This window comes from Epinephelus moara, chromosome 17 (genome assembly GCF_006386435.1).
Source record: "Epinephelus moara isolate mb chromosome 17, YSFRI_EMoa_1.0, whole genome shotgun sequence".
NCBI lineage: Eukaryota > Metazoa > Chordata > Actinopteri > Perciformes > Serranidae > Epinephelus > Epinephelus moara.
In genome coordinates this window covers 28,088,039-28,114,895 of record NC_065522.1, presented here as the reverse complement: position 1 = coordinate 28,114,895, position 26,857 = coordinate 28,088,039, and the positions used below count along the sequence as shown (strand labels likewise).

Here is a 26,857-nt window from a genome sequence, read left to right as displayed (position 1 = left end):
GAGAGAGACTCTGCTGGGAAGTAGAAACCCTTTGAGAAGGAGGTGTGACTCAGCCGTGGACGGAGGAGCGGCTCCTTCACGTGTGGATGGAAACTGCTGGAGTTGTGGATCACTCAGCCGAGTTTATTGATTACAGCAGCAGTTCGTAGACTGACCTTATCAGCTGATTTAAACTCTCTTCACATGACCGGGAGTCTGCTCTGATTGGATCAGTTGGAGGATTGGAAGCTTTGGTGACGAATTTGAAGCCAGATCAAGTGATTTCAGGTCTGATCAGACGCCTGATTGGGTGAAGCCTGATTGAAAGGTCTTCCTGATTTGACACCTGGTTGTCTGATGTCACACTTGATTGGCTAGTGGAATCCTGGTTGATTAAGTGAAGTGCTCTCAGCTTTGACACCTGACTGGAGGCCCAGGTGATTGATTGAAAGTCTGTCTTGGAGTCTGTTTGGTTGGTGCCAGGATGAGCGGAGCAGGGGAGGTGGTGTGTGAGGGCTGGCTGAGAAAATCACCACCAGAGAAGAAGCTACGCCGCTATGTGAGTACTTCACTTTTGGCAAAAATAAACCTCAGATTAAGTTTTAAAAACACTCATTAAACCCTGTATGTGTATGTTTGTTCATACACATCCATCTGACATGCACCAGCAGAGCACACACACGCTCCTGAGTACTTTTAATAAGCCTGAAGATTAGCTCTTGATTTCATCACTGTTTACTTACTGAGTCATGTCCTAAAGATACAGAGTCATAATCATAAACTGATAAAACACTCAGCAGAACAAAGCTGTCTGAAACCATGACTGGACAGAAAGTAATGTCATGTTTCAGGTTAACTTTGGTCTATCAGAATATGCATTTTCTATCTGCTTTATTTTTTATTTCTACTAAATTAAAGCACAAACACTTAGCCTAGGTAGCATGCAGGCTAGCTGTGGTAAAAACCATGTCAATGTAGAGACTTTATTAATACATTGGCATGTGTCATGGCAGCCAGAAAATGTAATTTCTTAATAGACAGCAGTGAAATATCTGATGATACGGAGAACATTATTAAAGGAATGCTTCACCCCCCAAATGAATATTTGTATATCAGTTACACACCTCGTGTTACATTGAATTCATGAAGAAAACACTGTTTTTTCCTCGCATGCCTCGATGGTGAACGAAGAATCCAAAAACTAAAAATTCTGTATGAATTGAAGTCACTGGGGTCCACGTTTACCAACAGTGAAACTATATGAAAACATCTGTTTACCAACTCTCACACAGCTCCCGCAGTATAATCCAAGTCTCGTATAACAGACAGCCTCTTTCATCGGAAAACTTCGCTCTCTACGAAGCCAGGCTCCATTGACAAAAGTGCTAATTTTATTTCGCTGAATGTGGGAGTTGATGGTCTACTGCTGCTGCAGTCAGTTAGTTAGTTTGTGTTTTTGGTGTTTTAAAAGGTTAGTTCTGCTTCACCAAAGTCGCACAATTACACAAACAAACTACCAATCGAGGCATCGGTAGATCAGCAACTCCTGCGTTCGGCGAGGTAAAATTATCGTTTTTGTTACTGGAATCTTGCTTTGAACAGAGCGCCGATTAGTTTCGCTTTTAGTCCCTTCCCCGTTAGAAAGGACCATCTGTAGAGAAGTACTGAACATACAACTGGATAAACAAGACTTGGATTACACTGCACGAATTCTGTGAGAGTTTGCAAACGGATGTTTTGACAAAGTTTTCCTGTTGGTCAACACGGACCAAACGAGCTACTTGTTACACGTGCTTTTGTTTTGCAAAATATATCCACACAGCTTATTTGTAGCCGGTGCCAAGGAACACAACATGATCTGTCAGAGAAACAAGTGTTTCTAACTGGCTGATGTACAAAAATGTTAAGATGCTTTAGCATCTTTCCAATCCCGAAACTGACAGCCTGGCTGTGTGCCTGGAATGGAGAGTTGGATACGTTTGCACATTTTATGGTGCAATTTATGTTCCAGTGTACATGGGTGCAGTAAGTGGTTGAAATTGTCATTTTGGGGGTGAGATAGTACCTTAATCTGCCTGATTCCAATTCAGATAGACAGATAGATGATGTTACTTTAAAAGGAAATGCTATATAAAAAGTTAGATATACTGTATACAAATCCAATACATTTGGGAATAATCCAAATCAGCATGCAAGCACGCTTGTCCAAGGGTAGCACGGCTCGCTTTTCCATTAAAGAAGCGGCTTAGGCAGTTATTCACACACACACACACACACACACACACACACACACACACACTGCATATCTGGCATGCCTTGCCAGTGAGTTGAGCTAATCTCATCTCTCCTCTACATATTTTCCCTTAATCTCTCTCTCTCTCTCTCTCTCTCTCTCTCTCTCTCTCTCTCTCTCTCTCTCTCTCCAGAGAAAGACTTTGCTCTCTTATCTTTTTTCCAGTCCCTTTCTCTTTCATTCATTTACTCTCTCTTCCTGTTTTCGAGTCACTTTCTTTTCCTCGGAGTGAGGGACAGAATAAATGGGTGAGAGGCAAAGTCATTGTCTGGAAACAAGAAGAGCAACTTTTTTTATGTGGAGAAAGTGGGTTTTCATTCCCACAACATGATGACAGACACTGACACAAATGTCGGCTGAATGAAGTGAATGGAAAAGAGGTTTATCTGTTATTATAACGGGGACTTCATTACCCACATTCCCCGTTACTAAATGTCATGATCCTCCCCAGTAAAAGCTTTTAAGAGGGAACAAACTGCACAGACAATGTGCTTGGAAGCAAAGACGGAAATGTGGAAGACAAGGGAGAAAAGAAGAGAGAGAAGAAGAGGAACTGCCCATTGTATATGCATTCAGCCATGATGGTATCCACAGCCCAGTGTGTACACACACACACACCGTCTGGCCAGCTGTGTGTCTACTGTCAACACACACACTAACACAATGCAGCATATAATGGCTGCAGCAGGCAAAGTTTGTGTTCATGTGTTCACGTTATACGTGCTGGGCCAGAGTTCGTGGAGTGTACCTCATCGTACATACACTCCCTGTTCTGAAAGCTGTGTGTGTGTGTGTGTGTGTGTGTGTGTTATGTAATAAACTAATCGCTCTCATCTGGGTCTGGTTGGAAGAGGGGGCCTCCCTGAAGATTTAGAAGATTTGGAAACACTCATACACATGGACTGGAACAAAACCAACGAGAATGATAAATTCTGCAACCTTCAGTAACAAAACACACACACACACACACACACACACACACACACACACACATACACACACATCAGGTCAAACACAGTTTAAGGAAAGTCGTATCTTTAAAGGTAACAGACTGTCCCGTGTGACAGATCTCACAGCTTGGATGGCTGCGTCAGCCATGTTTTTCCATCAGAGTTTATTTGTGGAAGAACACTGATGCTCCACAGACGGTGAACTAAAATGATTAAGAAGTCATTTGGGGTCAATTAAACAGAAAGGAAACTGTGGCGTATCACAACTTCAGTCTTATTCAGGTCATAATTCCTATCAGGAATATGTCCCCAGTGACAGAGAAAGGAATCAGATCTTTTACTCAAACAGTAATACCACAGTGTTGAAATGCTACAAGCAAAAGTCTTGCATTTAAATTTTTACTTGAGTAAAAATACAAAATTATTAGCATCATAAAACGCTTCAATTTTCACAGGAAATTTACCGTTTGCATACAGTCTCTTTTAAAATACGCACTATGTCGTAACAACGGCATGAATTGCCAGGGTTTTTTTGCCTTCACACGTGGTTAGGTTCAGGAAAAAACAGCAGGGTTTGGCTTTATAATCTTACAGGACAAGAACACCACTGTCTTGGGTGAAAGTCCACCACCGCTCCCGCCCTCCCCACTCGGACCTTCGCCACCTTAACTTTCATTCTTGTCCTGCCGTGTTTTCCCGACACCGCGCTGTTAAAGTATAACAGCAACCGGCCACGTATCATGACGATGTTAAAGGATGCTTTTATTGTCACTGCCCAAGCGCCGGATTTCGACCACTTCAGAGTGAAACCGGGTTGGTTCCCTCGTGGATCTGACCTTGGCACGGCTGTTCAGAAGTAGTTTGATCGGATTTCGGCTATCGGATAGGATCAAATCCTGAAAATGGGTTGTTTAGAAGAAAAAAGGAATTTTGAAATCACGTAATCCAGTCATTTTCGCCGCCGGGCACAGTTAAACTATAACAGCAATCGGCCACGTATCATGCTGATGTTAAAGGACGCCTTTTTTTTCCGCTTGAGTCTGATGTCGCAAGTCGCTGCCCAAGCGCAGGATTTCGACTTTGGAGTAAGACCGTGTTGTTTTAGACAACCTGTATGATTGTCTGACTTAGTTGCAGCAATGTTGCTGTGTTCCCAGATCTTAGCAAGTCACTTATTAATTGGAAAATCAACATGACATGATATAATTGATGGACAAAACTACTCAGAAAGTAGTCGTCGAAAGCCGAAATTATCATTTAAACAGGAATTTGAAAACTATTTTGATGCTTTTCAGTGCCATATGGGAGTTTTAAGGAAGCAATAAGACACAGCGTGGTGCACATGAAAATAACAGACGAGGTAAAAGTGAAAACTACATTCATTTCAACTGAAAACATTTAATTTCAGTTTCTTCACAGTGTTTACAGCGAATTCCATCAAACTGAAAGTGTTGTTGAGGGGCACGTCTGCAGTTCTGAGAACTCAGCGTTAACCGTGATGGGTAGAGGAGGAACAGATCTGTAAATGAGGAAGTGAACAGTGGGACAGTGTTGTTATTCAGGTCGGGTGTTAATTTTGGTTTGGAGACAGGATGGAGGAAGTGTTATTTTAGATCCATTGTGCCCTCTTCCTGTCAGGGTCAGAGGTCACAGGAGGAAAACAAACGAGTGAGACTAGGTGGACGAGAGATTAGAGAAAGTGTTTAAGGAAAAGAGATTATCTTCTGATCTAGTATTACTTTGTGCAGGCAGAGGAAAGGTACAGTGTAAGGTGAGATTTTTCAAGCAGCAACCACCACAGCTGATTTACACATTACTCAAATCTTTACTAGCTGAGACATTCCTGAAAGGATAACTTGGGTGTTTTTCAACCTGGACCCTATTTTCCCAAGTTTTTATATCTAAGTGATTAATGGGAACAACAGTTTTTAAAAACTCCTCTAGTATTGAAAGAGAGTGCTGCAGCCATCAGCCGCGAAAAAAGGCTTCAAAGTAACCACTTGGGGCATGTGCACTCAATAATGTACGTCTGCTAGAAGTGCTTGTTTTTGCCACTGACAGGCTCAGATTGTTATTTTAAGTGTCTGACACTTTATGGAAAGGATCCCTACAGATATGAGCCATTTTGTTAAAGAGTAAGATTCTTGTTTAACCGGAAACGGACTGAAAATCGCTATATTTCCATAATGTCAGACACTGAGGCCCAATCCCAATACCCCCCCCCTTGCCCACTACCCCTAGCCCTTGCCCACTACCCCTTGGCCCTCGAAATAAATCAAGGAGGGGTAGGGGTTGAAATCTTTCCCTAGGAATTGGGACACCACTCACTACGTCACCGCGTCGGTTACGTTCACGCTAGTCTCTATATACAGACTCTACATTCAGTGAATGTAGAGTCTGTAGGCAAACCCCGGAGATCTTGCCTCCGGAAGAAGAGTGGAAGAGCCCTGGTTTCCAGTTGTAGGCTGTTCGTAGTCCGTGTGATATTGACCAATCACGTTTGAGCCAGCTGCAGTTGTTGCCAGGTTAAGCGGTCCGTGCGGTGAACTAACGAGGCGGAACATAATTGGTGTCACTGCAAACTCTGAATCCATCGCAGTGGTGCAGCATATTTACTTATATATAAACGGAAGTCGGAAACGGAAATTCGCCTCCTCCCCCCAAATCAAACAGGAATGCCAAAAAATCGTGTCGGTCTGCCGGAAGTCAGATGCCGAATACAGCCGATGGGTTCCAAGAATGCGTTCACGCATACATAACTATTTTAAACAGGAAGCTGCGAGCCATCTACATTTCCAACCGGCATCTACAGTGGAGTCTCCAGTTGAGTTCATCCTACCGATCGCTTTTGCTGTATTCATCATGCTTCGTTTGATGAACGACAGACGACAGGGGACTTCTGCTAGCTAGCTAGCTAACCAGCTAACATTACGAGGCACCATAGTTATACTAGCTGGCGTGTTATCGTAATGTGAAAAATCCAACAATTTTGCAGAACAGGACAGATGACAGATGCTAGATAGTGCAAGCTAGCTAGCTAGCTAGCAAGCAACCTGACAACGGTAACATTAGCTATGTATGAACTTTTTTCCCCGTCTCTTGCTCAGTGGTAGCCATGGCGATGTCTACCCCTCGCTGGCATGTCAGCATCTGAAATCCCTCGCTCCAAAGGGTTAGTTTCATACCCACTACCCCTCATTATGCCCCCTACCCCTACACGCAAAAAGGAATTGGGACACCCCTACCCCTCGCGGGAACGCGCAAATGTAGGAGTAGGGCCAAGGGGCAAAATAAGCACTTTAGCTCCAAGTGGTTACACTGCAGCCTGTCTCATTCAATACTGCACCAGTTTCCAAAACTGTTGTTGACATTTGTCACTTCGACACAAAAACACGGGGAAATGGGTCCAGTTTAGCAAAAATACTGAGTTACCCTTCAAAGGTCCAGTGTGTAGGGTTTAGGGACATCTACTGGCAGAAATGGTGTATTACATAACTGTTTTCATTAGTTTATCATCACCTGAAAAGAAGAATCATTGTGTTTTTGTTACCTTACAATGAGCTGTTTACATCTACATATGGAGCAGGTCCTCTTCCATGTCGTTCTACAGTGGAAACACTAGAGTCTAGGTACCATGTCTGAAGGGTTACTTTTGGTTCCAAAGGTACCATATCGAAAGCGTTTGGTGGAAACAGGGCTTAAATCTTACTGGACGTTTAACAAATCTTGTATGAGTCTGCATGGATTTGAACGTTTGGATCAGCCAAATTCTCTTGCTATATATGTTGACCTGTCCCGAATGGGTAGCAGCTGCTGCACCAACTATAGAAGCAGAAGTCTAGCTAACTGTAGCCAAATTTATTAAATCATTAGCTTGAAACTAGCTGTGAGTGATTAGGAGGGACTTTACCCACAAACTTAGTGATGGATTTTAAGGTGCAACTCAGTCCTGTTCCTTTTAAGGGAAGAGTTCCCCCAGAAACAATATCGTACTCGCACCCTTGGTTCTCCATGGCCCCAGAAAAATCTTTCTAGCCAATGGTGTTACGGGGAGCAGTGCGCCTGTGAGTGTAAACACACAGCAAAAGTACAAGCGAGTTAACACGAGCACAACAAATTCCTTCATGGGAGGATAATCTAGCAGTTGCTTTGTAATAGTTAAGTTGTGTTTAGATATTCACGAGTCCATGAATGGACACAAGAGACTTTGTTGAAGCTGCAGAGGAATTCACAGAAATTTTCCCAGACTTTTTACTGACATTTTTGTCATCTCTTCTTCGGGCTCCATTGAAGTCTGTTTGCACTGATAAGCTTTCATTTTGCACACACTCCTCCTAACACCATGGGATAGGAAAAAAATGTCTGGGACCACAGAAAGCCTTGAAAGGTGAATGCTGCATACAGTTTTTATTGTTTCATAAGACGTAGAAAAATATTTTCATTCTTGTCGCTGCCACCCTGCTGCCTTTATTTGTGCAGCAGCCTGAAGATGACAGAGTGACGGGGGCAAACAAACACACACACACACACACACATCTACTGCCATCTCTTACTGGCATTTCCTGTTCGGCTACTTCCTCTTCCTGTCTGTGTTTGGAGAGAGCGAGGGGGGGGAAATGTGGTGCTCGACAGTATTTAATTGCTGTGCACTTTGATCACAAACACAGAGGCATGCCTCTGGAGTCACGTTGGTTTTGTTGAGGAACACAAACAGGGATCGGAAGAGATGGATTTGGTTTGTTGGAGTGGACTGGTGGAAAGTCACTGGCAAACACACACACACACACACACACACACACACACACACACACACACACACACACACACACACACGCTGAATTTAGCCACGTTAGGTGGATCCTAAAGCTCAGTCTTATGTTTAGAGTCACTCTTGTTCACCACTTCTGTGTCCTTTTAGGTTTTTGTCTGATTCCCTTAAACAGAAAAACACTGACATCATCATTTGTGCAGATTGTGTGTGTGTTATTAAATTAAAATCCCTCTTCATGCTCTGCTTCTCACGTTTAAATAATCATGATGTGCCGTTCACCCACACTACCTACACACTAACAGGAACCCCGCAAACACACACACGCACATGCACGCACACGAGGACAGTGAGTCATGTCTGAAATATGAGGTGTCATCCCGCGGATCGCTCATGGGAGATGGACCCTACCCACAATGCTCAGCGCATGACGGCAACAACCTGAGAGAAGTGTCAAGCATTTAGCAAGTCACTGTGCATGTGTGTGTGCGGGATGTTTAGTTAACATTCATGTGCACTGGAGTGTTAAACTTCTGACATGGGAGAGAGACACCAGAGTTGGTCTAAATGTTGGAGAGGGAGAGGGGCGTGAAGGAAAGGAAAACATTATCTGAACTGATTTCAACCATCTACAGCCGAGAATACTTTATCTTGCAAAAAGTCTCACATATGATGCTGTATGTGATGATCTTATATAATATAAGGGACTTTCTGTTGATTAAACTACCCAACAGTAAATTAAGGAGTTAAAATGCCTTAAACATCGACTGCAGCAAACTGCAGCAGTAATATCAATCCAGAAACGTCAGATATGATAGTGAAACACTCACTTTACTGCACAATGACTGCTTTTACTTTGACTATTTTAAAGGTCCAGTGTGCAGGATTTAGGGGGATATATTGCCAGAAATTAAATACAATATAATAAGTATTCTTTAGTGTAAAATCACCTGAAAAGTGTTGTGTTTTTGTTACCTTAGAATGAGCAGTTTGTATCTACATAAGGAGTGCGTTCTTGTCTACAGAGATCGTCACGTTTCACCACCGTGTTTCTACAATAGCCTAGAACACACAAACACAACACTGGCCCTAGAGAGGGCCATTCACGTGTTCGCATCGGACATTGTAGTTGGTAGCCCCACCGCAATGAGCCGAACAGCATCGGGCAAGCACAAATTTTTAACGTGAAACTGCTTTAGTATTCTGTTTGTTTTGGAGAGGAAGAGACCTCTACTCGGCCCTCGGATTTTCCCCTTTGAGTTAAGACCAGGCCTTTGTAAAGATAAAAGATCTCAGAGCTTAAAAGAGCTCCAAAGGTAACAAACTGTTTGGAGCAGTGACCAGGACTTTTAAGAGGTTTAAGAGTTTCTGAATCAGAGGAGAAAATGGAGGAAACACAAAGAGGTCAGAGAAATGTTCTCCAAACTCTGGATGACAGTGAGTCAATAAAATACAACAGATTAGATCATGCGGGGAGAATATTTGTGGTTGATGTCATCAGGGATACGCACACATGCCCTACCTAACGCTATAACACCAGAAATAAAATGATCGCAGTCGTAAGATATTTGGAAAACTGGAAAAATGCCACAATGCAGCTGTGATGACTTGGGTCTGTCCCAACCTTCCATCAGCGGAGTGATCCCAGCAGTTCATTTCATGTCCACTGGGTGTCCACACCTTGCAGGCTCACGAAAGGGTGTGTCTGTGACAACCAATCACATCTGTTAAAAGAATGCATCGCACCGAGCAACGGGGTCAACCACACCTCCTCACTAAGACAAAAGTTTCTGTCTCGACCTTGCTCAGAGAACTTTCCTAAACCACTCCTGGGATAGGAGTCCTTGCTAAAAAAAAATTTGGCTAAGTTATGATCTGTCTAGGAGCGTTCTCAGAATGTTTGTGAATATGGCCCTTGGCTCTCCGACATGCCAAACAGTGTCAGAGAAACACTGTTTAGCAATGTGAAACTCTTTTATTCAGTGCGGTTTTACTCATAAGGTCCATCTGTTTTGCAGAGGAAGAGACTTCTGCTGACAGTTTGGCTCCTGGTAAAAACCTCCTATCCCGTGTAATACAGTTGTTTCTAAAGAAATTCAAACATCAGTACTGAAGGTTTTTCATGCTCAGCTGGTATTTAGTTTTGTGTCAGTAAGGAAAGAAAAGACTAAAATGTCTGATAATTTTTCTCCCTCTCTCCAGGCGTGGAAGAGACGATGGTTTGTGCTGCGAAGTGGTCGGCTGAGCGGAGAGCCAGACGTCCTGCAGTACTTCAAGAACCAGCAGTCCCGGCGGCCAATCAGGACCATCAACTTGAACCTGTGTGAACAGGTAAACAGACGCCATGTTGAAGAACTACTGAATGGCTAGTGGAAGTCAAGCCAGTGGTGGTGTTCCAATTCCTAGGGAAAGATTTCAACCCCTACCAATCGTTCATTCATCTTCATTTCGAGGGCCAAGGGGTAGTGGGCAGGGGGGGTATTGGGATTGGGCCAAAATTGTCCGTAGGTGTGAATGTGAGCATGAATGGTTGTCTGTTTCTATGTGTCAGCCCTGTGATAGTCTGGCGACCTGTCCAGGGTGTACTCCGCCTCTCGCCCAATCTCAGCTGGGGTAGGCTCAGAAGTTTCAGACATTCTCCAACATTCATTCACCAGTCAGCCTCTCTTCCTTGTCTGTATCCTCTTCTTCAGGTTGATGCCGGCCTGACGTTCACAAAGAAGGAGCTGGAGAGCAGCTTTGTGTTCGACCTGAGGACGGAGGAGAGGACGTGGTACTTGGTGGCCGAGTCTGAGGAGGACATGAACCGCTGGGTGTCCTCCATCTGCCTGCTCTGCGGATTCAACCCGACTGATGACGGTACGGCAGAGAGAGGGACAGAAGGAAGTTAGGAGGGATAGACTGACCCCAAGAGGGACGAAGGGGAGCTCAGCTTTCGGATAGACACATCGCACCTCTCTTGTTTTGCATTTGAAATGGATACATGTGTGGGTTGAGGCTGACTAAGTGTGAAAATTAGTGGGAGGAGAGAAGAGAGAGAACATGTAGAGAGAAAAGATAGACAGAAATGTCTCTAGGACGTAGGTGACTCAGATGTGTACATGGTAATATAAAATATCATGACACATGGTTTCATGTATAACAGCTTCACCATCTGCAGTCATTTGAACCTTGTCGAGGTTTTGTAATAATAGCGAGGAATTTAAAACCAACTTAAAATCAAGATGCATCACTTTGATGTTTTAAATTAGTCTGGATTCACGCAATAACACAAACACTCCAACACAAACAATGCCCCGTGCAGACACACAGAAACTTGCTTCTTCCTCATTTGGGGGACTTTTCTGTCTACAGTTCCAGAGAGACCTCCTGTCTCCGGCTCGTCCATCATCCCAGCGATGACTCCGACCAGCGGCACTGTCACCACAGTAATGGGGTCTCTCCCACCTCCCTATGATCCTGTGGGTGTGCGAAACCTCGAGCACGACGGAAATGCAGAAGAAGATTACCTGTGGTTGTCGCACTGCCAGAGTCACATTAGGTAAACACACACACACACAGAGCGGAATACAGGAAACAAGACTTAATTTTGGGATGTGAAACTGTTTTCAGTCTCTTTACACCCATGATTTCAAGAGTTTGAAGAGTTACAGACCTCAGTCCTAGGAAAAGAAAGAAAAAAGACAAAATAAGAAATAAATGTAGGACCCAGAATACTTTGCTCCTGTGTTCAGAGAGCATTTCTGTTCAAATCCCATAAAACTACACTTCCTCAAAGATCTCACAAACATTATTTTGGGATTTAATTGATGTTTGCATGAGCAGCAGAGAAGAGTGCAGACAAATCCATCATGCAAAAGTCCAGAGGACAAAAAGTGTATTTTATTTCTGCCCAAATGTCTGATCCCAAGTGACAACCACCTATTTAAGGTCCAGTGTGTAAGATTTAGTGGCATCTAGTGGTGAAGACTGCATATCACAACCAGCTGAAACTTATCTTGGTTAGAGTTCCTTCAGTAGCTGGGTTTCCATTACAGTTTTGCGCAAAATTAAAGCAAAATTTTGACAGTTTCGATAAAGTATAATTGCCGCTTGCAGGTGTTTCTATTGAAGGGTGTTTGACATCTAAGCCGTAATTCTCGTAAAGCTCCGTCTCGTGAGATTGCGTAATTCTCGTTAAAAAAAAAAAAAAAAAAAAAGAGTCTACTCCGTAAACTTATTGATGTTGGCAATGTTGTTTTGGTTGCATCTACTGCTGTTGCCGTGACCATTTTTAACAAAAGACGAAGGCAGCGGATAATTTTGTTTTGGTTATACGGCACCAGTCCGGTGACGTAGTGGGGTCACTTGACGTGTTAATGCGCTAAAAGTGTTTCCATTACACTTTTGCAACATACATCTGTATCAACACGTCTGAAAAACCACCTCACGAGAGCGTAAAAAAATTTTAGAGATATTTGAGAGGTTTTGCGAAATTCAATTGTTTCCATTACCTGTTTTTGATTGCACTATTTAGATTTTGCGCATTTCTAAGTAAAATGGAAACCCAGCTAGTGTTCATTGGTTTTAGTGTTCAGGAGCTTTTAACTGGGAGCTGAACTATCCACAGAGCTCCTTTTCTCCCCAAAACAAACCAACCAGGTGATTAAAACTGGAGGAGGGACCTCTAACTGTGGTGGCTGACACGAAAACATGAAAAAATGGTCATATTTAAAGCCAGTGTTTGGTTTTTCTTTTTGGGGCTACTGTAGAAACATGGCGGTGCAACATGGTGATCTCCATAGATAAGGAACTGCCTTCTATGTACATATGAGTGGCTCATTCTAAGGTAACGAAAACACAATAATTCTTATTTTCAGGTGATTGTAAACTAAAAAAAAACATACGTATTATATTATATTTTATTTCTGCCAATATATCCCCCTAAATCCTGCACACTGGACCTTTAAAACAAGCAAAACAAATCAGAATTATAAAAAACAGGTGTCAAAAAATATTTAGAAATGCACAAATTCAACTTTTCCACTCAGACGAAAGACAACCAGCTGAAGCTAAATCACCCAGACTAACAGTCAGAGTACAGGTTTAGACGTGTTGAATCAAAGGAAGTGGGATTACAGGCTTATCTTAGCCTGGATCACACCCACACATTTCCAAAAACAGCAAGGGAAAAAACCTTTATGGGACAAGTCATCAGGACAACACAATGAAAAAGAGGTTTTTATTCAGTTTGGAGTTCACCTGGAGCTCTCTGACTCAAAGCACGCAGATAACTTCTTTCTATCGTATAACTCTTTGTTTAATATGTTATGTTTCTGTCTCCAGGCCTCCTTTAGGTTCCTCCACCTCCCTTGAAACCGACTACAACGACAACCTTTACCCACCTCCCTCAGCCACCTCCTCCTCCTCGTCCTCTTCCTCCTCTCCTTCCCTCCTTCCCAACGGCCTCCCACTTCCATCCTCCTCTTCCTCCAACTTTAGGACAGCCCCTTGGACGGGTCCTCTCAGCCAGTCTTTGGATGTCAGCACGACCTCTGACCTCCAGAGACGAGCCGGCAGACCTCGCTGTCACCCTTCTCCTCACCCCAGGAAGCACTCCCTGGATTTCCACCTGCGACCCGTGGCGATACCTCTCAGCGATGATACACACTGCACCGTGCATCCCAATACGCAGTCGTTCACCAACAGTGGTTACCAGATCCCTCGACCGGCGTCCACCACGCAACCCAGACCCCCTCGCCGCCCATCCTCTACCCCGAGTGTGGACTCCCTGACGCAGGCAGAGCTCCACGCCTCCACTCCGACCCCTCCTCCGCGCCCGCCCAAGCCCCAGAGCATCGCAGCCCAGGGAGAGAGCTCAGCTGTAGGCATGTGGCCCGCTACGCTCCCCCGATCCACCTCAGAGCCAGAGAAGAGGGATGGATGCACGGAGGGAGGTCTGCCGAGGAGCAACACTATCACTGCGCCAGGACGCACACAGACAGGTGAGAAGAGAACAGCCATGATTTAGCTCTCGTTAAAGGGTAACAACTTTGGTATTTTTCAACCTGGACCCTATTTTCTCATGTTTCTGTGTTTAAATGACTAACGGAGAAAACTATTTTTGGAACTGGTCCGGTACTGAGCGAGAGTGCTGCAGGCAGCAGCAGCAAGACAGGCTGCAGTATAACATTACTGGGCAATTGTGCATCGTCAATATAAGTCCACTTAAAGTGCTTGTTTTTGCCACTGACAGGCTCAGATTGTGATGATTAGTGTCTGGAAACGTTATGGAAAGGATCCCTACAGAGACAGACCTTTTTATTTATTTGTGTTCAATCAGAAACAGCCCCGAAATCGCTACCGACAAACCCACCAGTCTCCATTGAAATAAACAGTAATTTTATCATCATAAAACACACGTCATTCAAAAAAAGGTCTATCTCTGTCGGGATCCTTTTCATATTGTTGTCAAACACTAGCACCCCTTTTCCAGCAAAATTAGCATGTGTGCGTGAGTTTTTTAAACATGCGTATACGTGTGTACACCACTAAAAATAGGTCTTCTCGGACAGGCCAGAGAACAGGTTAGTAAACAGCTGAAAACAGCATGGAGGCCAGTGACAATTTTGTGGTGATTCGTCTTTTTATATATATCTCTTAATCATCCAGTCTTTCTTTCAGACTTGGTGCACACTAATTTGGAACAGCATTTGAGCGCTGCTTGGGTAGAGACAGACGGTATTTTGTGGCAGTGTGTCAAAGCATCTCGCCGGTAAATTGGCTAAAACTATCACGTTCACCTTAGTGAACTGGCCCAGTTTCAAAATTGTTGTCTCCATTAGTCACTTAGACACAAAAATATGAGAAAATAGGGACCTAAGCTAAGCTAATCGGCCTCATATTTCCCCTCCAGTAAGACAAGAGTGGCATCAATCTTCTCATCTAACTCTCCGAAAGAAAGCGAATCAGTGTATGTCCCAAAATTTTGCATAATTACTTTAATATAGAAAGGAAAAGGAGGAGTTTGATTCAAACAAGTCTGCCAACGTGCCAATTTAAAACATCGAGCAGACAGCAGAGATCTGGGTCCCCACATCTTCTCGGCTTAAGTCAACCAGCCTGCAAATCAGAACAGAAGTGTTGTAGGGCCACCAGGGGGCGGAGAAATCTCTGTAGGAAGTTTTATCATCACTATTAGCCGGCAGAGAGTTTTAAGGAGATCAGAGGGCACTTCATCACATTAAGCAGCTTTATTGTGCAGAACTGGCAGCACTGATGGATTATCCCCACACAGCTCAAACAATTTGTGCCTGTTTGCACCATTATTTGATTGGAATTAGTTTCATTAATAAGATGAGAACTTTGACCCACAGCAGCACAAAGAGGTTTTTTTTTAGCCAGATCTCTGTTTCCAGACTGGTTGGTAAAAACTGACTAAATCTGTACCTTCAGAACATATTCAGGACTTGATGCTTTGCACACAAAAGTTTGCTTTCCAATGCCTACACTAGAAGACTTAGAAAAGCCTTGTGATTACACACTTAAACACCTTTTTGCATGGGAAATGAATAGGTGATGGCTACAAATATAAAACTGGGAGTTGTGTACAAAAATATTATTCAAAACCAAGGTGCAAAGAAGCCCAGTTAGCTTATAATATAGCTGTACTGTATGTGTGAGCTTTAACTCCCATGCTTAATACTTACTCTACTATAGCCCTTTTCTTGTAGCCTGGAAATCCAGACCCAAATCTAGAAAGATTTAGGGTCTGGCCATGAGTAATGAAAATGGCCCAACTCGAGGGGCGGCACCAAGCATGCATTTGAAAATATCACTGCACACAATTGGATAACACTACGACTAATCAGAACAATACACGGGGTGACGTATCCAGAGCACTACCAGCGGAGCTAACTGGTAGATTAGACTCTTGCCATATCCGGTCGACAAAACAGCAAAAACGTCCTTCTTGCAAAGGAAAGACTCGAGCGCCGTCTTCTGTTCCTCTTTTAGAGAAAAAGCCAAGTCTAACTTTGGGTCTAACATTGTAGCGGCCAAAGCCGTTTCAAACAACTGGTGTTCATCCATAGCCATCTTGCAATGTTTACTGACTGATTGCGGCCTTCGTTGGAGCGCTGTCATCAAGGGCATGGGTAATGAGCATCATTACTGATTGCCTAGCCTCGCGTCACCAGGCTCTTCACGTACGGGGAACGGGGAAGAGCCTGGTTTCCATTCACTCTGAATTTTGTCTGGATTCTGGTTCCGGTCTAGAGAGCGGATCCAGAATTCACCAAATTCACCAAAGTAAGAGTGTTCACCAAAGTAAAACTTTAAATTCTGCCGCACCATCAATTTACATTAAAAGAAAAAGGTTAACTTAATGGCTTGGGGCTTTTCTTGTAAATTATATTATTTTAAAAAAAAAGTTTCACCGCATTTTTATTAGCTTGGTGCTTTTATTTTGAAGGAAAGGCGTATCCATCGAATTGCAGACCCTGTCTCTCTCGCCCTGGTTCCGGCTTCTTACCAAAACGGCCACTAAACGGCCCCAGACTACTGATTGCCAGAGTGACTCGCTGAGCAAATTCAAATTGTGTTCTCGCGAGAACATTAAAATTCAAAACCTCAAATGAATATGCTGTTGGAAAACCATAAATGTGCATCATTTTACAGTTCACAATATCTATAACGTTACTCACTCAGAAACTTGTAAATAAACCCAGGCTTCCCACATGCAGCCTGACGCAGGTGTGAAGGCGCAGCTACTCAGCTAACTCAGTTTCACGTGCTAACAGTAGCAGCTAATTTAGCAACAATACTCACTCGAACGTCTCCCAATACGGCTCACACTCCCGCCAGTTAGGTTACACACAGTCACAATCCCACTGGGTCTTACTTCTTACAAAATACTGCATATTATGATGACTATAACGAACTTAAAACAGCATATCATCCTCTCCTTCCTCGCTCCGTCTCGTCTTCTCTGAACTAAGTCCCACCCTTCGCAGAATTCAACAGGTCACAATCCTCACCCTAACTTGATTGATTGACGCCTGTCTATCCAATACACAAAACGGACATGAGAAGTTCAAGGTCTGCTCTAAATGTGGGATATTTGATCACCTCCAAATAAACAAAACTAACAAACAAACCTTAACAAAAATACACATTTTGATAAGTAATAAATGAGGTGGTATTTCACAAAATCAGCGTAAGGATAGAACTACATTACACATATCCAAAACACAAAATAAAAGACGTCATTGGTCAACAGTATTCTTGTCCATTTCACATCAGTATAATCCATAAAGATAAACGTCTTTACGTACAAACTTAACATTGTGGATTTCGTCGCCTCAACTCGCTACCAGCCTCCATTGGTTAGCTGCTGTATTTTAGCGGGAGGAGACGGCGGGATCGAGAGACATTTCAAGAACAAGAGTTCTTACGAACACAAGTGTTGGTTGATGGGTAAGATATGTGCCAAATTGAACACCGACTCTCGTTCACCCCACAACTCCACCGGTTTCTCCTCTTCTTCCACAGCACAAGAGAACCGAGACTTGTTCATGGTCTTGCACCTCCCCAGAATCTCCTTCATGTTAGCTGTCTGCTTGGTTTGCTGCATCTTGTTTGGTGTTGGAGAGAGCGCAGCTATTGGTACCTAACAATTTGCACTGAACTTCAGTATTCGCATGAGCCAAGACTAAAAACGTACTACTTTGTCGGAACGTCAACACAAGAAACAGAATACTTGAGACAGCTCAGACTGAGTTTTATGACCGCCTTAGGGGCCGATCACACCTACAGGTGGCGCTAGAAAGGCGGACGCTTCAAAGACGCTTGAAATGCCTGAAACACCCTTAAAATAAGCGCTCCTTATGAGTAGCGCCTGTAGAGTTGGGGTGCGTGCGCAACCGGGCAATCAAAACATTGAAAATGGACCCAAGACGGAGCTATGGTACTACTGGCACCTGACACCCAATAGTTGAGATTATTTCAACTTTCAGCGTCTACCAACGCGCGTCTAAAAAGACGCCAGAAAAACAATGCACGTCTAAAAAGACGCCAGAAGGACACTCGTTATAAAAAACGCTTGAAAACCAGTCAGATGTGCCGTATCATAGGGAATCAGTTGTTTTACTGGCGTCTCGTTCCTAGCGCTCCTTGCAGGTGTGATCGCCCTCTTACTCCAAAGATCGAGATCACAGGCGCGCACGGCCACTGAAGTACAACTCTCTGCGCCAGTGAAACTTTTGTTGTTTGGTGTGAGGCCAGCATTAGTGTCCATTTACATTCAGATCTGTTGCAGCTCTGTTTCCATCCAGTCAACACAAGTGTCAAAGCTGCACAAATGTTCTGTCATTAAGTCACATGTCATTTTTACATTGTAATAGTGGTTACTATGCTGCATGTGCAAGTTTTGACATTTAGGGAGACTAACATTTTGGCCTTCTTGCTGAGAGTTAGATGAGAGGATTGATACCACTTTCATGTTTGTACGCCAAATTTGAGGCTAGAGCCAACAGACAGTTAGCGTAGCTTAGCATAAAGAGTGGAGGCAGAGGGAAACATCCCCACCTTTTACATTTTTGATTTTGGACGGATTAAACACACGAGACACAACAAAAGTCAGTAGCTTCAGAGGCATTAGTGGGCAGTTTTTTTCAGTGTTTACACGAAGCTAAGCTAACCTCCGGGCTCCAGCTCTACAGGCACAGACATAACTTTGAACTGTTGGTTCTGAGCTACTTTGCTTCAGGTGGTTTATGTCTATACACTCTGTGTTTCAGGTTGTGACCCTTTTCACATCCCTCGGTCTCTGTCCGACCGAGCGAGCATGTTTGAGTTCAGCGAGAGCTTCAACAGTTACTTCGTAAGTTAAAACTTGTAAAACTTAAAAAATAAAATACCGGCTCTGTCTAGCATTTTTATCTCTGTGTCATTTCAAAATGTTTCTCTCTCTCTCAGTTTAATAAAGGCATGGTACCTCTGGGTAGTGTTTGCTCTGAAGATGATGACGTGGACGAAAACTACGTTCCCATGAGCGCCGCCACCACTGAGCCTCCTGTTGCACCGAGGTCAGTCAGAAGAAACGACCAACAGATGTCATATTTTTTAACATTTACATAATAAATATTTATGTTATATGATATGAGAGGCCTGAGAATTAAACCTGGGAGCAAAGATGTTATAGTGAATGAAATAAATCAGGCTAGTCTTAAGTTTTTACCTTTAAATAATGCTGAAACTCCCTAAGAGGTCTCTAGAAAACCCTTAAAAGACTCACGGACCCCTTGAACTCATCTAAACGTTCTTGAAGAACCCTGAAATGCCCTTAAGAGCTTTTTGCAGCTAGCTGCGTCTTCTTTCAATTGTTGCTAGGCAACCGTTGAACGACCCATCCTTATCTTAACCGCGATAGGTAAACCCAACTATCTATACATTAAAATCTGCATAAATAATGGGTACTGGACGCTGGGGAGCAAAGGTTTCTGTGTGTTAGTTACTGGAAACGATATTTATGCGTATCCAGTAAGTCCTGAACCCCTTCAATGACAATCTAAAACCCTGCTGAAGTCCCATGACCTCATCAAGGATCCTAAAAGAACCCTAAATAAGTCTGAAGAGCCCAAGAACCTACTTAATAATTCATGGACTCCCTTCCTGTAGAACCCTCTCAGATTCAGCTTGAACCATTTCAACAACCAGGAGAACAACCCAGCTGATCCTTGAACCCTAAGATTCTAACCTCTTCCTCTTTGTTTTAGGGTGCCTCCACATCCTCCCTCGGACCCCTCTGTCCAGCTGCAGGATGGCAACTACGTCCCCATGACGCCCCTCACCCCGTCCCTTCCCACTCATCCCACCCCTGCCACAGCTGACCTGGCGTCCCTGGGGAGGCAAGTCCCACCACCCGCCCACATGGGTTTCCGCAACTCCGCCCTGACTCCCGTCGCCCCCCTCACCCCGCCGCTCCGAAGGAACACCACGAACACTGCAGGTGGAGTGGAGGTGGAGGCCATGCCGCCTCCGATCCACCGTAACCTGAAACCACAACGTAGAGGTGAGTGGATGGTTATCTGGGATATTTAATGTGTGGCCCCTTCACTCCTCAAAATGTCAGTAACTGAGAACTGAGATGTAGTAGCAGTAGTTCATTCACCAAAGGGCTCCGCCAATGCCATCGTCAATTCAACAGGTTATATGAAAACAAGCCAACAGGGGCTGAAGCGGGGCAACTTAATGGGGGCGACAGATGCTCATCGTCAGCCGAACAATGACCAAAACTGATTCAGGGCCTTCAGTCAAACAATGATTGTTTTGTTTTGCATAGAATTTAGGAAGTAAATTCTTAACGTCAACAGAAGCATTCCCGTTGATAAGTTTGATAAGTTTATGCTTTCAGCTTTCTGATGTTGTTTCTGATCGCTGCAGGAGTTTCTGTCAGTCAGCCTGCAGAGAGAACAGACGCCCAGACTGCTGGAGAGTCGACAAACAAGACAAGAGGTACGAACTGCTGACTGAACTGACAGCACAGACTGAAACTGAAATGAGCGCCACCTCTTTAACGGATCCACTCTTGACCTTGGTTATAGCAGTTTGACAGTCTTGGTTCAAGGCCTACTTACTAGCTTTATCCAGAGCTTTCAACCACATCTTGCAAACTTCATTCCTTGATACAGAATGTCTGCAGTACACTACATGTAGTTTGCGTTCCACCACAAAAATAATTCCTGCCTCTGTTTGACACATTTCTGTCAGTGTTTGTACACTTAATGCCTGAAATGTTTTTGATTTCTGTTCCTGAAATAGTCGATAGTTTATTCTCTCCCAGTGGCTCCTGTTTTTCTTCCCACTTGCTCTCTCCATGTTCCCCCTCTGCGTTACTCTCTGTTTGTCATTCCTCATCTCTCTTGTTCCCCTCTGGCCACTTTTAGTTTTAATTATTTACCTGTTTCCACTTTGCTCAACAAGGCTGCAGTACAAGGGCATGGCAGCCACGGCTCCATATATAGAGCTGCAGCTTATAGAAACTGTCACATTAAATATTAGTAAAGGTTCGCAGTTGGAGAGCTGCCTCTGCAGCACACTGCAAACACTGCTGCCTCTTGAGAGATTTTACTTCCTGTATAGAGCCTTTTATTTTCATATACATAATGAGTCTCATTAGTATTTAATTTTTCTGTTATTTATCCTCTTTATAAACACTGATATCTTGTGATTTCAAGTGTATCCAGATAGGTGCCAGAGGGGACACCCTTTTTTTACACCTAGTCACATATAGACAGCAGACAAAGGAAGACTGATAGCCTCAAACAGCTGTTTCTTGCGCAGGATGTTGGATGTGGACATCTGGAACAGGAACAACATTACCAATAGTTTTTGGCGACCCTTAGCAATTCCCAGCGGTGTTTCTGGCACAGAATCTGACTGTCTTCCACCGCCACATCGCAACGTTTCCCAGCAGTTGCTTGAGCGTCAACAAGTGTTTTTCACCAGCCCGTCCCTGCTTATCCATTGGCTTTTGTGCCAGCAACCATAGGTGTTTTAAAGGCTTAGTGTGTAAGATTTAGGGGGATTTAGTGGCATCTAGTGGTGAGGATCACAGATTGCAATCAGCTGTAACTTCTCCAGGTTAGATCGTTTTTGGTGTTCATTGTTCAGGGGGTTTTAACCAGGAGCCAAATTGTCCACAGAGGTATCCTCCTCTCCAAAACAACGGTACCAGGTGATTTAAACCAGTAAAAACACAGAACAAAGCAGTTTCACATTTAAAAATTGTGTGTTTTTCTGATGCTGCTTGTCCTAGATAGGCGTATTACTGCGGTGTCCAACATGAAAACATGAATGCCCCTATCTGGAGCCAGTGTTTGGTTTGTCTGGCTACTGTAGAAACATGGCGGTGCAACATGACGATCTTGTTTGCAGAAACGTACAGTGCCAACATTTTTTCAGATGGTGTCCAAATGCACCATCTCCACACTGGTGCTTCTTGTGACCCTCCCAGCAGCTAATAACAAGTCAGACCCCCGTTACCTCAAGTGACATGTCAGTGCAGACCCTCCAGTCTCCTCTCTACACACTCCCAGATTTACCCAACTAAAAGTCCAATCAGTGCTTGCATTAGAAAATGAATGGGACTTCATTTCCCACTGCAAGCTCCCTCAGTCTGCAGTTATCTGTTTCCAAAAAACAGTCACAAGTAAGAAGTCTTTCTCTCCCCCTCCTAGTGAAACCAGCTCCTCTGGACATCACTCCAGCGCAGCAGGACTGGCAGGAGGTCCCGCCCCCTGTGCGCTCGCCTGTCACTCGAACCTTCACGCGAGAGTAAGTGTGTGTGTGTTTGTGTGTGTGCTGGCTTATTGCAGCGTCAACGGAAAACTATAAAACACATCAATATTTAATGTTTACTACAGAGCCAGTGAGGCATGATGTGTGGATATCTGAGCAGTTACATTAGGCTGTGTTGCACTCCGCTGCCCCCCTGTGGTGATGAAGAAGCACTGCAGGTTATTACCACTAACCAGAGAGTATAGCTGTGGTCATGGAAGTAGAAGTAATAGAGATTAAAACAGAAACAGCTGAGCTTGTGCAGAGTGAAGACTTTATAGCCTGTTGTTTTCTGTGTCAGAGTTGCCAAGCTCGCATTACGTCAGCCACCAGTGGAAGCCTTTAACAGTCCAGTGCAGCACAGTGCATTCTGGTAGTTGTAGGTTTTCTACATCTTAAACTCCTTTCCAGCAGTGAAATGCTTCTTTAAAAATGATTTAGAGAATTAATTGATAGTTAAAATAGTCGATCAACTAATCAGTTAATTGAATAATCGTGTGTGTGTGTGTGTGTGTGTGTGTGTGTGTGTGTCAGTCCATCCAGTCGTCGGTCAGTCAGGCCGACCTCCGCTCACAGCTCCTCCCCCTCCTCTGACTCTGATGACCCCGATGACAGCTACGTCGCCATGACGCCAACCTCAGGCCTCAGCTTCAGCGCCGGGGAGCAGGTAAAGCACTTCCTTCCTTCCTTCCTACAGTACTTCCTTTCTTTATTCCTCGCTTCCTTTTCTCCTTCCATCTTTACCATTTTTGTTTTTCTTCTGTCCTATTTTCCTCACTTCTTCACATCCTCGTTTCCATCTGTCCTCTTCTGTTTATCCATCCTTACTGGATTTCTTCCTTCCCTCCTGATGTTTTGGCTTCATTACTACTTTTCGAACATTATTTCCTTCCTTATATTTCTTCCTTAAATTGTTTTTTTTGTCACCCCCGTCTGTCTCTACTGTCCCCTTTCAATCATATGCTTAACTAAACTTTGTGTGTGTGCAGTCTCTGAGGCTCATGCTGCACCGGGCCTCAGAGGGCGGAGTCAGCAGCCCGTTGCTACGGCGAGCCAGAGGCGACAAACAGGTGGAGTACCTGGACCTTGACCTCCACACTGGGCGGGCAACACCAACAAGACAGGTAGCACTCTTTTGTCATGTCACACAAATCAGGAAATCTAACAAAAACATTGTTTATTTTTCATACTGTTAAAGTTAGTGTTCAGCTCTGTTGTTTTTTTAAATAATTTTCCAATAATTGATCAACTGAGAAATAAATAATCATTCATGTCTGGCTGGAGTTTATCCACTAGAGAGCGCCAAGTGAACACTCTTCTTTCTTTGTATGCTTTTTCAATGTGTGTGACACATTTATAATTTCTAGTCTATATTTTATTGCATCACACCCTTTTCCTCTTGAAACTCTCCCTGCATCAATCATTATGATGAAATGTATATTTTTATGTGCATAACAGAAACGCTGCACGGCAGATGGAGCAGGTGGCGACGGCGAGCAGGCCGCAGCCGGCGAGGAGCGTGCACGCGGCGAGCGTACACGTGTGGACTATGTGGTGGTGGACCCCAAAAGAACCAAGGCCCTGAGGAACACCAGAGAAGCATGGCATGACGGGAGGATGTCCACGGAGAAAGAGAAATGCTAGAGATGTACACACACACACACACACAGGCGCACTGTTTGAAACCAGCAATCAGAGTTACTTCTCACTTTGCTTTAAAGTCATAAATCCTCTAAGTCTTGTTTCTAAACATCCTAAAATGTCGGTTTAAAACTCAAATGCAGTCATTTGACAACAAAAACAATGCCAGTGATAACAGCTGTATAGAGAATGGATCGGCGATCATGCATCTGCATAATTAAATAATTGACATTTTCAGATGTGGTCACTGAGGAAAGAGATTTTGCAAAGTACAGTTTTTGTTTATGGAACGAAATAGAGGAAAGTTTGTGTGCCAATAGATTCATCCAGAGCATGATGAACATGGTTCTACATCAGCATATCGTTAGTAAACATTAGCTTTAATCCAGCTTCAGTCGCCAGAGGAGAGCGTCGGCATTGTGTGTTTCTGCAAACCTTGGATACTTTACATTTGTTTCTAAAGTGACATAGAGCATGAGCTGACTTTGTTATCCACAGGTGGAGGGGACGGTGGATGGCGTGACACCTACGTGAGACGCCTGCCAAGCTGTAGACTACTTTAATTGTCATGTTTCCAGTGGCATTGTAGTGGGTGATTTTTAGCGACTCAATGCTGTTTTCCCGCCAGGAATAATGCCACAAAACGTGGTTGTGTTTTACCAAAACATTGCTCCATTTCAAGCCGAGATAGTGCCACAAAAAAGTGTTTTGCTTTTATTTTTTACATTAAGACATTGCTGTGTTTCCAGCCAGGATAGTGCCATGGAAATTGAGTTGTTTTTTACAGAGGCATCGTCGCGTTTCCAGCCAAGATTGTGACACAAAGCACAATTCATTTTTATAGCGGCGTTACTCGTTTCTAGCCGGGAAAGTGCCACGAAAAGTGGTTGCTTCTTACTGAGACATCACTGCGTTTCTAGATGGAATATTGACTAAAAGCATGGTTCGTTTTTACAGAGACACCGTTCATTTCTCGCTAGGATAGTGCCACAAAAAGCGTTTTTTTTACCAAGACATTGTTGTGTTTTTAGCCAGGATGGTGCCATGGAGAAGGAATTGTTTTTTAATGAGGCATCGCTGCATTTCCAGCCAAGATAGTGACACAAAGCCTGCTTCATTTTTACAGCGACATCGCTCGTTTCTAGCTGGGACAGTGCCACAAAATGCTGTTTTTTTTTAACCAAGACGTTGCTGCATTTCAGGCCGGGATAGTACCGCAAAAGGTACGCTGTTTTACAGAGACATTGCTCATTTCTAGCAGGAATAGAGCCACAAAACGTTGGGGTTTTTGCCGAGACGTTGCTGTGTTTCAGGTCAGGATAGTACCACAAAAAGCCTGTATTTCAGGCTGGGGAAATGCCATGAAAAAGCAGGGTATTTTAAGCCGAAACATGATCTTTTCCTAACCATAACCAAGTGGATTTTGTGCCTAGACCTAACCACGTTAACCACTGCATTGTTGAAATACAAAGTGACGTAAAGTTTCAGCATATTCTCTACATTATAATGTACAAATGTGACATATACGTGGGTTTGCAGAAACAAACAGTGGCGACATTTTTGCTGGTAATTGGGTTGTAGCCAAAGAGGATTTCAACTCCACTTGCTGAGATTTGATTTAACCAGCTAGATTATTTCTTCTGTCAGAGCATCTTTGCCTCTAAGAAATGTTGTAGAAATTAAATATCACAGGTTTGACACTAGTTTCTAAGAAATGACAGTCAGTACAGGTAAATCCAGCATCAGTTAGAGCTCTGAACATCATGTTTCCTGCTGAAGTAGTGAAAAGATGGGCGACTGTGGGACGAATGAGATCTTCTGATGATTAACAAATCAGAATAATTATCAGTGATAATTTTCTTGTGTAATCATCCCAGCCGCTTCATGTGCAGTGAGTGATTGTGTCAAATCGAATCTGTGATGTCGCTGCTGAATCATGTCATTGATTCTGTGATTACAGTCAGGACTGTTCAAAAGTAAATAAATGAATAAACACTTGACGACACTCTGTGGGCTTCCAGTTTGTTTCTGACTGATTGTTACATGACACACTGCTGCTTGAATCCAAGTTATCAGCACCATAAACTTTAACATGCAGTTCGTCTACTGGCCACTAGGTGCTGCAAATTGTTCTTGTGAATCAGCAAACTACAGCTGCCTTCAGAGCTGTTGACAGGCCTAGACACACCAAACTGTCATCAAAGAGCTACTGGCGACGAAGGGCGACTGTTGCGATGCCTCACATCACCTGCGTCTCGGCCAAAAGTTGCCCTTGAACATACTGCAAAGACTACAGCCAATGACCAACCAGCACGTACGTTCTAAACCTACATGGGAGGAAATATTTCCCAGTAGCAGCAGGAGGCAGTAGTCTGTATTTGTTATTCTAAAATGGAAAACAAAATACTGACAGAACAGATTTAAGTCCGTCAGCCAGTTATCACGTTGACATAAGAACCTGATGCTGAAGGAGCAAAGGATATTTACCGTGCACTAGCTAACAATAACACAAACTATTGCAGACTGTTTCCACTAAAGAGCTCGATGACTAAAAAAAACTTACCTTTTACCTAATATAATACATTTGTTTTGATCTCACCAAATAGATTTGTTGCATTGACCTAACCAGGTAGATTTGGTTGCCTTAACCTTACCAGGTAGATTTGTTGCCTTGACCTTACCAGGTAGATTTGTTACATTAGCCTTACCAGGTAATTTTGTTGCCTTAACCTAACCAGGTAGATTTGTTGCCTTAAAGTGATAGTTCAGGTTTTTGGACATGAAGTTGTGTGAGACGCTGACCATCTGTAGCTCTGATGTGACGGTGTCCCTACTCTCAACGAGCCTCCTGCTCTGAGAAATCAACCGTAGCTTACCAGAGAAAAAGTAGTTCTGAAGATGTACGGG

At 43.6% G+C, this 26,857-nt stretch overlaps 1 protein-coding gene across 1 annotated transcript; it reads left to right on the top strand.

The window, feature by feature from the left end:
• Positions 1 to 25,946, top strand: LOC126404579 (GRB2-associated-binding protein 1-like). The gene is made up of 13 exons (XM_050067924.1): positions 1 to 538; positions 10,193 to 10,321; positions 10,684 to 10,849; positions 11,345 to 11,531; positions 13,316 to 13,974; positions 18,769 to 18,851; positions 18,947 to 19,056; positions 19,747 to 20,042; positions 20,414 to 20,485; positions 22,210 to 22,306; positions 22,844 to 22,976; positions 23,299 to 23,433; positions 23,768 to 25,946. Exons 1-13 carry the CDS (start codon positions 464 to 466, stop codon positions 23,951 to 23,953), a joined length of 2,328 nt encoding a protein of 775 aa, XP_049923881.1. The 5' UTR covers positions 1 to 463; the 3' UTR covers positions 23,954 to 25,946.
• The last annotated feature ends 911 nt before the right edge of the window (positions 25,947 to 26,857 follow it).

What these genes read in the sequence shown, in the direction of transcription:
- LOC126404579 (XM_050067924.1), top strand. Translation starts at nt 464, where the DNA reads ATGAGCGGAGCAGGGGAGGTGGTGTGTGAGGGCTGGCTGAGAAAATCA. An exon ending in CACTGCCAGAGTCACATTAG is followed by an intron (nt 11,532 to 13,315) that starts GTAAACACACAC and finishes TTCTGTCTCCAG; the next exon opens with GCCTCCTTTAGGTTCCTCCA. An exon ending in ACTCGAACCTTCACGCGAGA is followed by an intron (nt 22,307 to 22,843) that starts GTAAGTGTGTGT and finishes TGTGTGTGTCAG; the next exon opens with TCCATCCAGTCGTCGGTCAG.